The sequence below is a fragment of the Erithacus rubecula genome (assembly GCF_903797595.1).
Source record: "Erithacus rubecula genome assembly, chromosome: 17".
In the NCBI taxonomy this organism is placed as follows: Eukaryota; Metazoa; Chordata; class Aves; order Passeriformes; family Muscicapidae; genus Erithacus; species Erithacus rubecula.
In genome coordinates this window covers 12833812-12845056 of record NC_136669.1, presented here as the reverse complement: position 1 = coordinate 12845056, position 11245 = coordinate 12833812, and the positions used below count along the sequence as shown (strand labels likewise).

Genomic DNA, 11245 nt, shown 5'->3' with positions numbered 1-11245 from the left:
GACCATGACACGGGTCACAAAGGGCCACTCCTGGCACCCCATGAGCGGTGGAGCAGCCAGGAACCGGCACAGAGCAGCCCCCGGACTGTGGCCTTGTGTCCCCTGCTGTGCCCAGAGCTCTGAGAGGCTTTGGCCACGCTGGCACACGCCAGCCCCAGCCCCAGGCTGCAGAGCCCTGGGTTTGTGGGCAGCTCTGGCCAGGGCACGAGCAAATGGCCCTGGGGCTGTGCCAGGGCCTTGTGGGCAGCGGCTCCGCGTGCGGCGGGAGGCCGGGGAGCAGGGCTGTCCCTCAGGGCTCTGCCCGGCCTGGGGCTCGTCCCTGCCTTCAGCAGCGCCAGCCGGGGGCAGCGAGCGCAGCCCGGGCGCCTTTGCCGGGCACGGGGAGCTGAGCGAGGCAGGGGCACCAGGCGAGGCCGGGGCCGTGCACGGGCACCCGGCCCAGCTGCACAAGGGGCGCGGCGAGAGCCTCCTGCGCTTCCCCGGGCCCAGGGGCGGCTGCTGCACCCGCCAGGGCCAATGGCCGAGCACCGCAGCCGCTCTCGCACGTGTCCCCTGGGCTCTGCGGCGCCGCGGGGACAGAGCCCGGGGCCGGGGCTCGCTGCCTGCTGCCGGCAGGGCGCTACCGAGGGCTCCCTGCCCGCCGGGGCCGGGCCCGGGCGCTGAGGGAGCGACGCCGCCATCGCTGCCGCCCTCAGGGATTCTGAGGGGAGCGCGGCTCCCGCCAGCCCCGCTCCGCCCGCACGGGCAGCACAACCACGGAGCACAGAGACAGAGGGCGCTGAAATGGCGTCCGTGCCCTTCCAAATGCACTCAGACAGCGGCCCCAAGGGCTGGGCCCGGCTGCGGCAGCGTCGCCTTGTTCTAGAGTCAAGCGCCAACGAGACTAGTTGTCTCTGCCAAGCTAACTAAAAAATTCATTTATTTCTTCCAAAGAGACTGAACCCTGTTTGTGTCATGTCCCGTTGCACACAAGCAGCCCCGGTATCAGTCCTGTGGGTGCTGCTCCCTCAGGAGGAAGGGGGTCCCTGGGTCCCTCTGCAGCAGAGCACAACAGTGCTGAATGAGGACAAGGCAAGCCCCAAGTGGTGGCCACCCAGCCCCTTGCCCAGCTGGCCGGGACCCCAGGCTGGCAGGAGCACCAGGAGGAGACAGCGGCAGGGGCAGTGCCGCCAGTACAGGAGAGCAAGGAGCAGGCCTTGGGTGAGGAGAGGAAATGGTGGCAGTTCCTGCATGACCTAGAGCCTTTCCTGAGGAGAAACTGAGAGCTCTCTTACAGTCTTGCCACTTGTGTGAGTCCAATTTGCCCGGAATTTACGAAATAAATGCAGAAGTGTGCAAAATACGGAAGAATCAGTGTATTTTTTAACAAAGTTTGTAAAGTCTGGAAAGTCTTGAAAATTCCAAGGATGGGGGATGCCAACTTCTCTGAGCAACCCATGCCAATGTTTCATCACCTCCATTGCGAAAAACTTCTTCCTTATATCTAATCTAAATCAAATCTCTTAGTTTGAAGCCATCACCCCTTGTCCTATCACAACAGGACATCTCAGGATGTAAGAATACAGTGGATTTAGAGTCCTGAGTAGGGCAAGTGAGATCAAGGGGATGGGGCAGCTGCAATATGAAGGGGTTCTGGGGAGGCTGGGATTTTTCTCTGGAGAAGGAGGAGCAAAACATGGCAGCCCTACAAAATCATAAAGAGAACGTGAACGTGGTGCATGATGAGAGTTTAAGGCCATTGATCAGTCTGTTAGATTGATTTAAAATGGCTAAAAAGGACTTTATTTGGAGCAGGTGGGAGAATGAACTTCTGGAACTCACTGCCACAGGAGGTTGTGGAAACAAATAGGATCAGCAGGTTTATAAAAGGTAGAGCAAATTCATGAGCAGCAGGTGGTCAACAGACAGATGCTGAAGGCAACCGGCTGAAATGTTGCCTCTGGAACTGCTGCTGCTGCATGTATGGGAGCTGGAGGAACACAAGGAAAGCTGTGTTCTCTCCAGATGGTATCTGCTGCTGCTGGAAAATACAGAAAAACAATACAGGGTGAGAGGAAGCACTGATGCCACCAGCTGAACATTGCTTGTCATCTCAGCTCCAGGAAAAATCAGATAATCAGATCTCTCAGGTTGTTGCTGTGAGGTAGGAAGACAGGGCAACTGGCAGGATGAAAGATTTTGCATTTCTATTTAATTTCCATCTTTGTAGTGAAAAATCTAAACAATGCTAATTTTCTGTCTTCTACTACTTTTCCTGTTTTCACTGACAAAACAGCCAGTGGAGGAGGTGGGAAGGTTCTAAAAAGTTTCAGTTAAAGTATATTTCAATCATTCCCTATTTTCAGGTTGTTTGCCTGAAAAACAAATCCCATTTACCTCAAAAACTGATGTAAACCATCTCCACACATCCAGTATCTCTGGGAAAAGAGGGAGGGGGATGGGGTCAGAGAAACGAGACCACCATGTCTCTTATCATTAGCATGGTAAAAGGAGGAAACCAAGGAACTACAAACCAATTTGCGTCAAGTGAAAAAAAAACAAACAGTGGGACTTTTAATCAAAGAAAGAGATGAGTAATAGTCATGGCCCTTGCCAAGAATGAATCCTTTCAGATGAGTCTGTTTTCCTTCCGTGACAGATTCCAGTTCTTTTTTTACCATTACTTTTTACTGTTCTGTCATCAATAACTTGTGTTGTAGTGGAGAATGTCCTTATTGAGTTCTCAGATGTTCCTGAGTTGGAGGGGCTGCAAGCACTGGCTTAAAATTCAAAAGGATCCAGACAAATCAGGCAGATCTTTTCAGCAGGGAAAATCTGACATTTAGGAAAGTCAAACACACAGCAAAGAAGCAGGAGAGGTATTGGCTGCACCTCTCATGGGTTACAGTATTTCCATATTGAATTCCAATATGGGATGTATAAACAGGAACAGTTTGTAAAACACACAATGTTTTCCCTCTTCATTCTAGCAAGAGGATCTCTCAACTAGTCTCCTAAGATCAGCTTCCAGTGAGGAATTAATTCTTTGCCTTCCCACTGCTTGTTTGCTAGATCCCCCTTGCTTCCGGGAAGATGGAAAATCCATGGGGATTTTCTGTTAAACTCCCCTAGGATGCCTGACCTCCTCCAGAAGTTAGTGTTTTTGTGTTTCTGTGTCCCTTTCCAGGACACACTGTCTAGGGACATGACTATCTGGCCAAATAATACGATCAGAATCCAACCTATCTGGACAATGTTGTTCACAGCCCCTTTAGAGACTGGTGAAAGTCCTGTGATCAGATAAGTCATTACCATGAAGTTCATTTCCTGATGTCATTTAACTCCTCTTTCAATAAAAATGAGCTCTGAGATGCCTCTTGCTTCGATGACACCAGAGAACAAAACACTCTGCTGTTCTGGGGGCATCTTTGAACCCTGGGTGCTTTGTCCATCAAGAATAAATGAGAACTGAGAAAGTCATGCAGAGAGTGGAGAGATCAAAACAGGCATGACCTGGAGACATTAATCTTCTTTCTTCTGCTGAAGCTGCCTGGTGTAAGTCAGCTTCCTGAGTGCTGCCCTGGCCTGGCTCAGGGAGCTTTGTGTCCAAATCCACCTCCTCAGTGTCACCTGGGGCAGTCTCAGGCTGCTGCTGCTGTGGCAAGGCAGAAGTTGTCTCCAGCTCTCTCCTCAGCATCGGACCTGCAGCAATACCAGCTGCAAAACCAGCCTGGACCAGCGCTGGGGCAAACATTGGACCTGCTCTGCTCCAGAGCATGGCTGCTGTGGTGCTGGTGGGCCCCAAGGCAGCTGGGCAGGGATGCCAGCTCAGGGAGTGCCAGGCTGTGGCCAGCGTGTCTGTGCCGTGGGGCAGGCTGTGTCCTGGGGCTCACAAAGCCATGGCCACCAAGGGATGCCCACTGAAGGGAGCCTCTGTGCTATGAACCAGGCACACGGGGAGGGGTCCTGTGCCCCCTCAGAGCTGGCACCGGTGTCCCCAAAGCAATGGGGGTCTGGGGCTGTACTGGGGCAGCAGCCCTGCCTCTTCCCGATAAAGCACCACAGCTTGAGGTCCCCATCTTGTGGCAACAGGGACAAATGGCTGGGACAGCACGAGGTCAGCGGCTCTCCAGCCAGGCAGAGCCCTACAAAATGCTGCAGAGGCAGGGGACAGCCCACTGCCACCCAATGTGTCCTGCCTGAGGTCACGGCCTGGCTTGGTAGCAGTGAGAAGCTAAAGCAAACTGGGAACAACTTCCACCCTTCACATTGTCCCCACATTGCTCTTATACTTTATCTCATGTCCCCACCATGATCAGGACCATGAGGGCCCTTAGTGGCTGGTTTGGAAGAGTCCAAGTCCATGCTGAATTTGATGCTGGCTCTTTCCAATGCTTTCCACACCAGTTCACACCTTCTTGCACACCTGTGTCCCAAGTCCCCACCATATGCTGGCTCTACATGACATCCCCAGGAAGTTGTGCCTACAGCTCTGCCCAGGTGACATTCATGGTTGGAAGGGTGGAACCTGCTCCAACGCCTGCTCTGTACAAAGGTAGATCAGACTGGCCAGTGTTGCCCTGACTGGCTCTCTCCTCCCTTCCTCACAGTGCCAGGAACAGTGGGCACATGGATCATGAAGCCTGTGGTGCTTTGCAGAAGAGACCCTGAAGGGCCTCCTTCTCTCTTTGGAGTTATCGAGGTTTCTCCTGTCTCTGTGCATTCGCTGACAGCACCTGGAGGCCATGGGACTGGGCAAGAGTCCATCCTTGCAATGCCAAGGATCAAAGGAGCCTGTGGCAACCTTGGCTGGCTCTGTGAGCCACCAAGGGGCTTCCTTGAACCTTCCCCCCACACTAAGGACCTCCTAACCCTTACTCAGCACCTGGCAGGTTGTAACCTCCTGGGACTATCTGTTGCCCAGCCTCCCACCACACCCACAGCTGGAGGAGAGCCCACACTTTCCTTTATCAGCCCCCACTATGGCCACCCTGCTGCAGGCTGTGATAAGGGCTGGGGGGTGCAGACACCAGCACAACTCCTGGGCTCGTTTTCATGCCCTGACACTGCCCCACACTGCTGGATCTGGGGCTGAGCCTCATCTTGCAGCTTCCCAGGATCCCTCCACAGTGACACCCCAGTAAAGGGCCATTAGGTGTGGACAGAAGTCTTACACCACTGCACAGCACTGTGTGCTGGGTGTACGAAGAAAGGTGCCCTGGCACAGGAAGGTCCTCGGGCTGTTTTCATTCTCCTGCCAGGCAGAGGGTCACAGGTGACAGGAGCCCCTGTACTCCCATGTCTCCTGCAAACATTTCCAGAAGGAGATGCCTTCTGACACTGTCCTGAGCGAGGGTGCATGGGGCCAGTGGTGCAAGAGGGGATCCCAGTGTGGAATACTGGTGGGACAGCCTGGGGCTGCAGGGAGCCCCAGACCTTCCATGAGTCTCTCCCCTCCACTAGTGCCTAGAAATGCTCTTTGCTCCCAGAGCCCCAGGGCTGCAAAGCAGTGTCTGCCTGCTGGATGCCACCCTCAGGTGCTGCCTCCTCTCAGCAACGGCAAAACCAGAGCCCCTTTTCTCCAAGTACCCACCTGGTGGGGAGACCTCCAGCTTAGACCCCCAGAGCACATCCCTCCCGCTCCCTTCCTGTGGGCAGCACACAGAGCAGGACACCAGAGCTGGAGCACAAATGCAAGAGATTTTATTTCAGAACATTTGACTGCTCGCTGTCGGAGGGCTGGCGGTGTGTTGGGTCCAGCTCGGCCACGGTACACGTCTTAACGGTACTTGGCAGTCAGCACAGAGCCCACGGCGCACAGGAACTTGTCCAGGGAAGCGTGGACCTCTGGGGTCAGGAGAGCGGGGTTGTGGCTGGCCACCACCACCAGGAAGCACTGGCCCAGCAGCTGAAAGGCAAAACGATGTGGTGAGCAAGAGGATGAGGCAAGGGGGTAACAAAGAGGTGCAGGAGGGAAGCTGGGCTGATCACCCCTTCCCAGACACTCACTTTGAAGTTGACAGGGTCCACGCGGAGTTTTTGGGCATGGAGGTCGCTGAGCTTGGAGAGGGCACCAGCAATGTCATCGATGTGGTTGGCAGCTTCGACCAGTGCACCCGCCACCTTCTTGCCGTGTGCCTTGATCTGAGCAGAGCCCTTTGACAAGTCGAAGTGGGGGAAGTAGGTCTTGGTCTGGGGGTAGGTGGCGAACATCCTAGAGAACAGAGGGGTTCAGAGACAGGTGAGACAGGGACAGGGTGGCACAGGACAGAGACAGCTGCGGATGGGGAAGAGAAGGAGCAGATGCCAGGGAGTGGGGGCTGGAGAGGGGTCATGCCGGGGACAGCCACAGTACCTCTCCAGGGTCTCGGCACCATAGTCGTCGGCCTGGCCGCCAATTTTGGCGAAAGCGGCCTTGACGTTGGTCTTGTCACTGGCGGACAGCACCATGATGACACCTCCTAATCGGCAGCCCCAGCACGGTTGTCCCCGCCGCCCGCCGCCGCCCTTATATGCGGTGCCGGGGCTCCGCCCGTCACTCCCCGGCCCGGCCCGGCCCGGGGGTGCTGGAGCCCGGCCAGGCGGGGCCGCCGCCCGTCCTGCCCCGCCCCGCCCCGCTCCGCCCGGACACGGCACCGGCACCGGCACCGCGGGGTCCGACCGGGGTTACGGCCAGGGTTTATTCCAGAGCGGGTGGGCGTCTCTGCACCACGGACACATGCTGACATGACAGCAGGGTTAGGCTTAAGGTTAGGTTTGGGGTTAGGATGAGGTTTAGGTGCTGGCCTGGGTTGTCGTTAGGGTCCGCACTGGCACTGGCGGCGAGCCCGTGTGCGTTCCCTGGCATGGGGTGAGACACTGGCTTGATGCTCCTGCCACAGCCTGGATGGGTTCTGGCAGGTTTTGGGACAGCAGCGTGGGAAATTCTGTGTCCCACATCTCCTCACAGCCCCGTATGCACTTGCATGTGCAGACTGAGCATCCAACAGCCTGCACACACCCCGAGCTGCCCCAGGACATGCACTGCCAGCTGGCACCTACACGTCCTTGCACACACACGTGTCCCCATACAGCCCTCGGCCATCCCACTGCATTCCCTGCTCTTGTTCCTCAGGACACCCCACACCATTGTACCCCATACCACCCCACTGTGTGCCCTCTTCCCCCGCTCCCTGACCCACAGTCACGTCTGTTCGCTGACAGAGCCCGGAGCTCCCCTGCCGCAGCCCCCTCTCCTGCACGGTCCTGGTGCACCTGGAGACGCCGACTTCTGGGCAGGGAGGACACTGGGTAGAGCCACAGGATCAGCACTGGGCAGTGAGGGACCACAGTGGTCTGCGGTGAGCCGTGTCTGCTCCAAATGAGGAGATGGAGGTGAGGAGTGTAACAAGAGCAGGGAAGACGAGGCTGGTGAGGAAGACAAGGAGGGTGAGGGGGCTTGCAGCGCTCACAGCACATTCAGCAGGTGGCGCAGACCAGCAGTGACAGTTCACACCCGTGTTTCTTCCGTGGCTGAAATTCTTATCATTTGTGTTTGGGGAAGATTAGCTCGGTCTGGCACCACTTCAGAGTGGGGAGGGAGGGCTGGGGGGGCTAATTTTCTGGGAAGCAGCAGCAGGGGAGTGTATGCTGCATGTGTGTGCATGGGGGGAGCTGCCAAGGCAGCAGAGCCCTTCAAAGTGGTGGCACAAAAACAAATGGATGGCACCAAAAAAAAAAAGGTGTAAATGCACATGAGCACTGGGATATGCTTGAGGATGGAGCATAAGCGTTCTGGGTTCACCTGCAGGAGCAGGAGCTGCCATGGCCAGGGACTGCCAGGCCTGCCTGTGAGCAGGCACCTCTCTCCTGCAGGATCTCATCTCCTCCCTCTGGTGTCATAGCACAGCAAATCCAGTGCTAGTTTAGTATCTCATAGCCTGCCACCTGTGATCACTGATTTTTTTAAAAATTCAGGCTCCAAAGTCCTGGAAACAGTGTCCCTATACTGGACTGCAGATTTGCCCATCCCATTCCTACCCTGCCCAGTCCCAGAGGAAGAGCAGACACCTGGGGCAGGTGTGCAGGTTCTTCCCTGGCAGTTGACTGAAATTTGTGGCTCAGGATCTTGAGTTCCAGAACAATGTGCTTAGTGGTCTGTGGTGGACTTTTTTCACTCCATGAATTTTCAGATTGCTTCTGGAGCTCATGCAAGCACATAGCTCCCACAGCCCTTCTAATAAAGTCCTAAAAAGCCATCTTGATAGATGGAAACAAGCAGGGTTTATCCCACACCTCCATCACCCCCCAGGAATCCTTCAAGGGAATGCAAGGATTGCATTTGTCTTGGCGTAGCATTCACCCTGCTCCCTGGAGGGATGCAGGCATAGCTTCTTTACCTGGGTCCTGCTATCAGCTGTATCCTGTGCTGGGGATGGTTGGAAGCAAGCAGGACCCTGGGGGACACCCAGGGAGCCCAGGGTGGTGCTGCTCTTCCCATAGCACATCCATCACACCCACAGCCCCCTCCCTGCGGCAGGAGCACTGCCACACTCCAGCCCACCCCATCTCCCGGCCCCGGCACAAAGGATGCGTTGCTGCAGCAAAAGTCTTTTTTTTATTGATGGTACACAGGCACGGCTGACAGCTCATCTGTACTTCTCAGCCAGCACGGCAGCCACGGCCGACATGAACTTGTCGACGGCAGAGTGCACCTCGGGGCTGTACTCCTTGCCCAGGCGGGTGGCCAGTGTCACCTGCAGGCACTGCGACAGGAACTGCAAGGAAAAACCGGGCTTAGCACCTCCACTACAGCCCCCATGTCCCCATTCCAGCCCCTGTCCCACACCCTCTGTACCCCATCCTCTGCTCCCCACCCTGACCCCTTTCCCCCATCCCCCAGCTCCCATTCTGATCCCTGTCCCCCATTCCCTCTCCCTCAGTCTCTGTTCCCTATCCCCTGTTCCCTGTCCCCCCATTCTGATCCCTGTCCGCTATTCCCTACTCCGCAGTCTCCATTCCCTATCCCCTGTTCCCTGTCCCCCCATTCTGATCCCTGTCCCCAAACTCTGTCCCCATCCCTCTGCCTGCCTTGAAGTTGACGGGGTCCACACGCAGGTTGTAGGCGTGCAGGTTGCTGAGCTCAGACAGAGCCTGGCTGAGGTTGTCCAGGTTCTTGATGGCATTGCCCAGGGCAGCCACCACTTTCTTGCCATGGCCACGGATCTGGTCAGAGCCTTGTGACAGGTCGAAGTGGGGGAAGTAGGTCTTGGTCGGGGGGTAGGAGTGGAACATCCTGGGGGAATGGGACAGTCAGTGGTGCTGATCCCAGCTGGACCCACCACACTGGCCCCTCTGTGGGGCTCCCACCCGCTCGTCCCCCTCTCCCATGGGGTCCCCAGGCCTGTACCTCCACAGGGCCTCGGCTCCGATATCCTCCTCGGCGCCGCCCAGCTTTCCCCAGGTCTGCTGGATCAGCTTCTTGTCCTCGGCAGTGAGCACCATGGTGGCGGCTGAAGAGTGGGCAGGGGTTGGTGGCAGCAGCACCGGCAGGACGCCTTTTATAGCTGCTGGCACCTCCACCCAGCCTTATCTTATCACACGGAGGGGCGAGGGGATGGCCGGCCCTGGGAGCGGCTGCAGCACAGCCTGGGGGGCCCCGGGTGGCCCAGGGGGGCCCTGCCCTAAGGAGGCCTCTGAGGGGCCCAGCTGCCTGTCCAGCCCCACTGCAGCCCAACACCAGGATGGGGCAGGGGGCAGCACCTCACCAGGCTGCCCCATGGACAGCAGCAGCCCTGGACATATCCCATGGGGGCCACAGCCTTGTCCACCCTGGCTGTATGTCCTCAAATCTTTTGTTGTGATCTGCCATTCCCCACAGATGGGCCAGAGTCCTCCTTGGCTCAGAGGGTGTTGAAGGAGGTCTCACAAGTGTCCCATGTCCCCCGCAGACTTTGGCACATCCAGCCCCTCTCTGCCCCAAGAGCACCATGGCCTCTGAGTAGGAGCCATGGACAAGCCCTCCCAGAGAAACCCAGGCAGGAAACAACCTTCTCTTTGGGTTCATGGTCAGCCCAAAGTCCATCCTGTGATGCTTGTCAGTCCTGGACTCCTTCCCTTCTTCCCACCCCAATGTGTGCTCCTGCCTCTCCCTATAAATGCTGGGAAATCCCGCAGGGCACACTGTGGCTGGTCATACAGTAAAAGAATTTTGCAATAATGAAGTTATTAATGTTGGAAAATGTGTCTAGGGTCATCGAGCCAAACCGTTTCCCCAATTGCCAAGGCCAGGACTAAGCTTGGTCCCCAGGAGCCACATCTGCTAAATCCCTCCAGGGACAGGGGTTCCACCACTGCCCTGGACAGTCTGTGCCAGTGCCTGACAATGCTTTTAGTGAAGAAATATCCAACCTAAGCCTCTCCTGGAACCTCTTGAGGCCATTTCCTCTGACTCTCACATCCTTCTCTCAGCCTCTCAGGAAGGAGTTGGTGCAAACACGGGGTAAGGGACACGCAAGATGCTGACCTAGCACATAAGTAAAGGATTTAAATCTCCAGGTTACCTGACATCCATGGATGCAGAATGCTTTAAAAGCTGCTGTGGTTACATGATAGAGCCATTTGGTGGCCTGAGAGCTTTCACATCACCTTTCTCCCCCTCATACAAACACAGTTCCCAAATTCCATGGGTGAGACAGGGACTGCCACGTGCAGTGCTGGCTCAGGCTGGCCATCAGAGCAGGCTGAAAGCTTTGCACCTACTATTGTATGCCAGAGGTCTCTGAGACAGGAGCTGACATGGTGCAATGCTTCAGGTTTTTGGCCAAACTGTGCAGCATTTGAACAGCATCAAGACTGTCTCTGCTTCTCACTCTGCCCCACCCAGGGGATAGATTTTGAGGTGCTGGGAGAGGACACAGCCAGGCAGATAGCCCAACTAATCAAAGAGGTACTTCATACCATATAACACCATCAAGCAATCGAAGGGGAAATAAAGGGTTTGAGGGAGTTTTAGGGGGGTTATCCATGTTTTTTGCTCATGAACTGGCTGAACATCAGCCTACCCACAGAATATGGTGAGTGATTGATTGCCTTTGTATCCCCTGTTTTGTGTTCTTCCATGTGCTTCCACTTAGACTTCACTTACTAAACAATTATTCTGTTTGTTTATTTGATCTTGACCCCCAATTTTTCTTGTTTTTATCTTCCTTTGCCCTTCACCTCATCCCATTTCAGGGAGGGGAGGTGAGAGGGCAGCTGGGGTGCAGTGGCTGCACAGTGGGGTTAA

General features: G+C 55.9%; 2 protein-coding genes across 2 annotated transcripts; both read right to left on the bottom strand.

Moving 5' to 3' along the window:
• Positions 1-5660: 5660 nt before the first annotated feature.
• LOC306809382 (hemoglobin subunit alpha-A) lies at positions 5661-6494 on the bottom strand. Its single transcript, XM_079320865.1, has 3 exons — positions 6335-6494; positions 5989-6193; positions 5661-5887 (listed from the first exon to the last, which is right to left on the bottom strand). Exons 1-3 carry the CDS (start codon positions 6427-6429, stop codon positions 5759-5761), a joined length of 429 nt encoding a protein of 142 aa, XP_079176991.1. The 5' UTR covers positions 6430-6494; the 3' UTR covers positions 5661-5758.
• A 2062-nt stretch (positions 6495-8556) lies between these two features.
• LOC306809465 (hemoglobin subunit alpha-D) lies at positions 8557-9525 on the bottom strand. Its single transcript, XM_079321009.1, has 3 exons — positions 9368-9525; positions 9049-9253; positions 8557-8735 (listed from the first exon to the last, which is right to left on the bottom strand). The coding sequence occupies exons 1-3, from the start codon at positions 9460-9462 to the stop codon at positions 8607-8609; spliced, it is 429 nt and encodes a 142-aa protein (XP_079177135.1). The 5' UTR covers positions 9463-9525; the 3' UTR covers positions 8557-8606.
• Positions 9526-11245: the final 1720 nt, after the last annotated feature.

Bases quoted from the DNA above. Each gene is read 5' to 3' on its own strand.
- LOC306809382 (XM_079320865.1), bottom strand. From the start codon at position 6,429: ATGGTGCTGTCCGCCAGTGACAAGACCAACGTCAAGGCCGCTTTCGCC. The intron at 6,194-6,334 runs GTACTGTGGCTG...TCTGTTCTCTAG, and splicing joins GGTGCCGAGACCCTGGAGAG to GATGTTCGCCACCTACCCCC. The intron at 5,888-5,988 runs GTGAGTGTCTGG...TTTGCCTTTCAG, and splicing joins TGGACCCTGTCAACTTCAAA to CTGCTGGGCCAGTGCTTCCT.
- LOC306809465 (XM_079321009.1), bottom strand. From the start codon at position 9,462: ATGGTGCTCACTGCCGAGGACAAGAAGCTGATCCAGCAGACCTGGGGA. The intron at 9,254-9,367 runs GTACAGGCCTGG...CCATTCCCCCAG, and splicing joins GGAGCCGAGGCCCTGTGGAG to GATGTTCCACTCCTACCCCC. The intron at 8,736-9,048 runs GCAGGCAGAGGG...TTTTCCTTGCAG, and splicing joins TGGACCCCGTCAACTTCAAG to TTCCTGTCGCAGTGCCTGCA.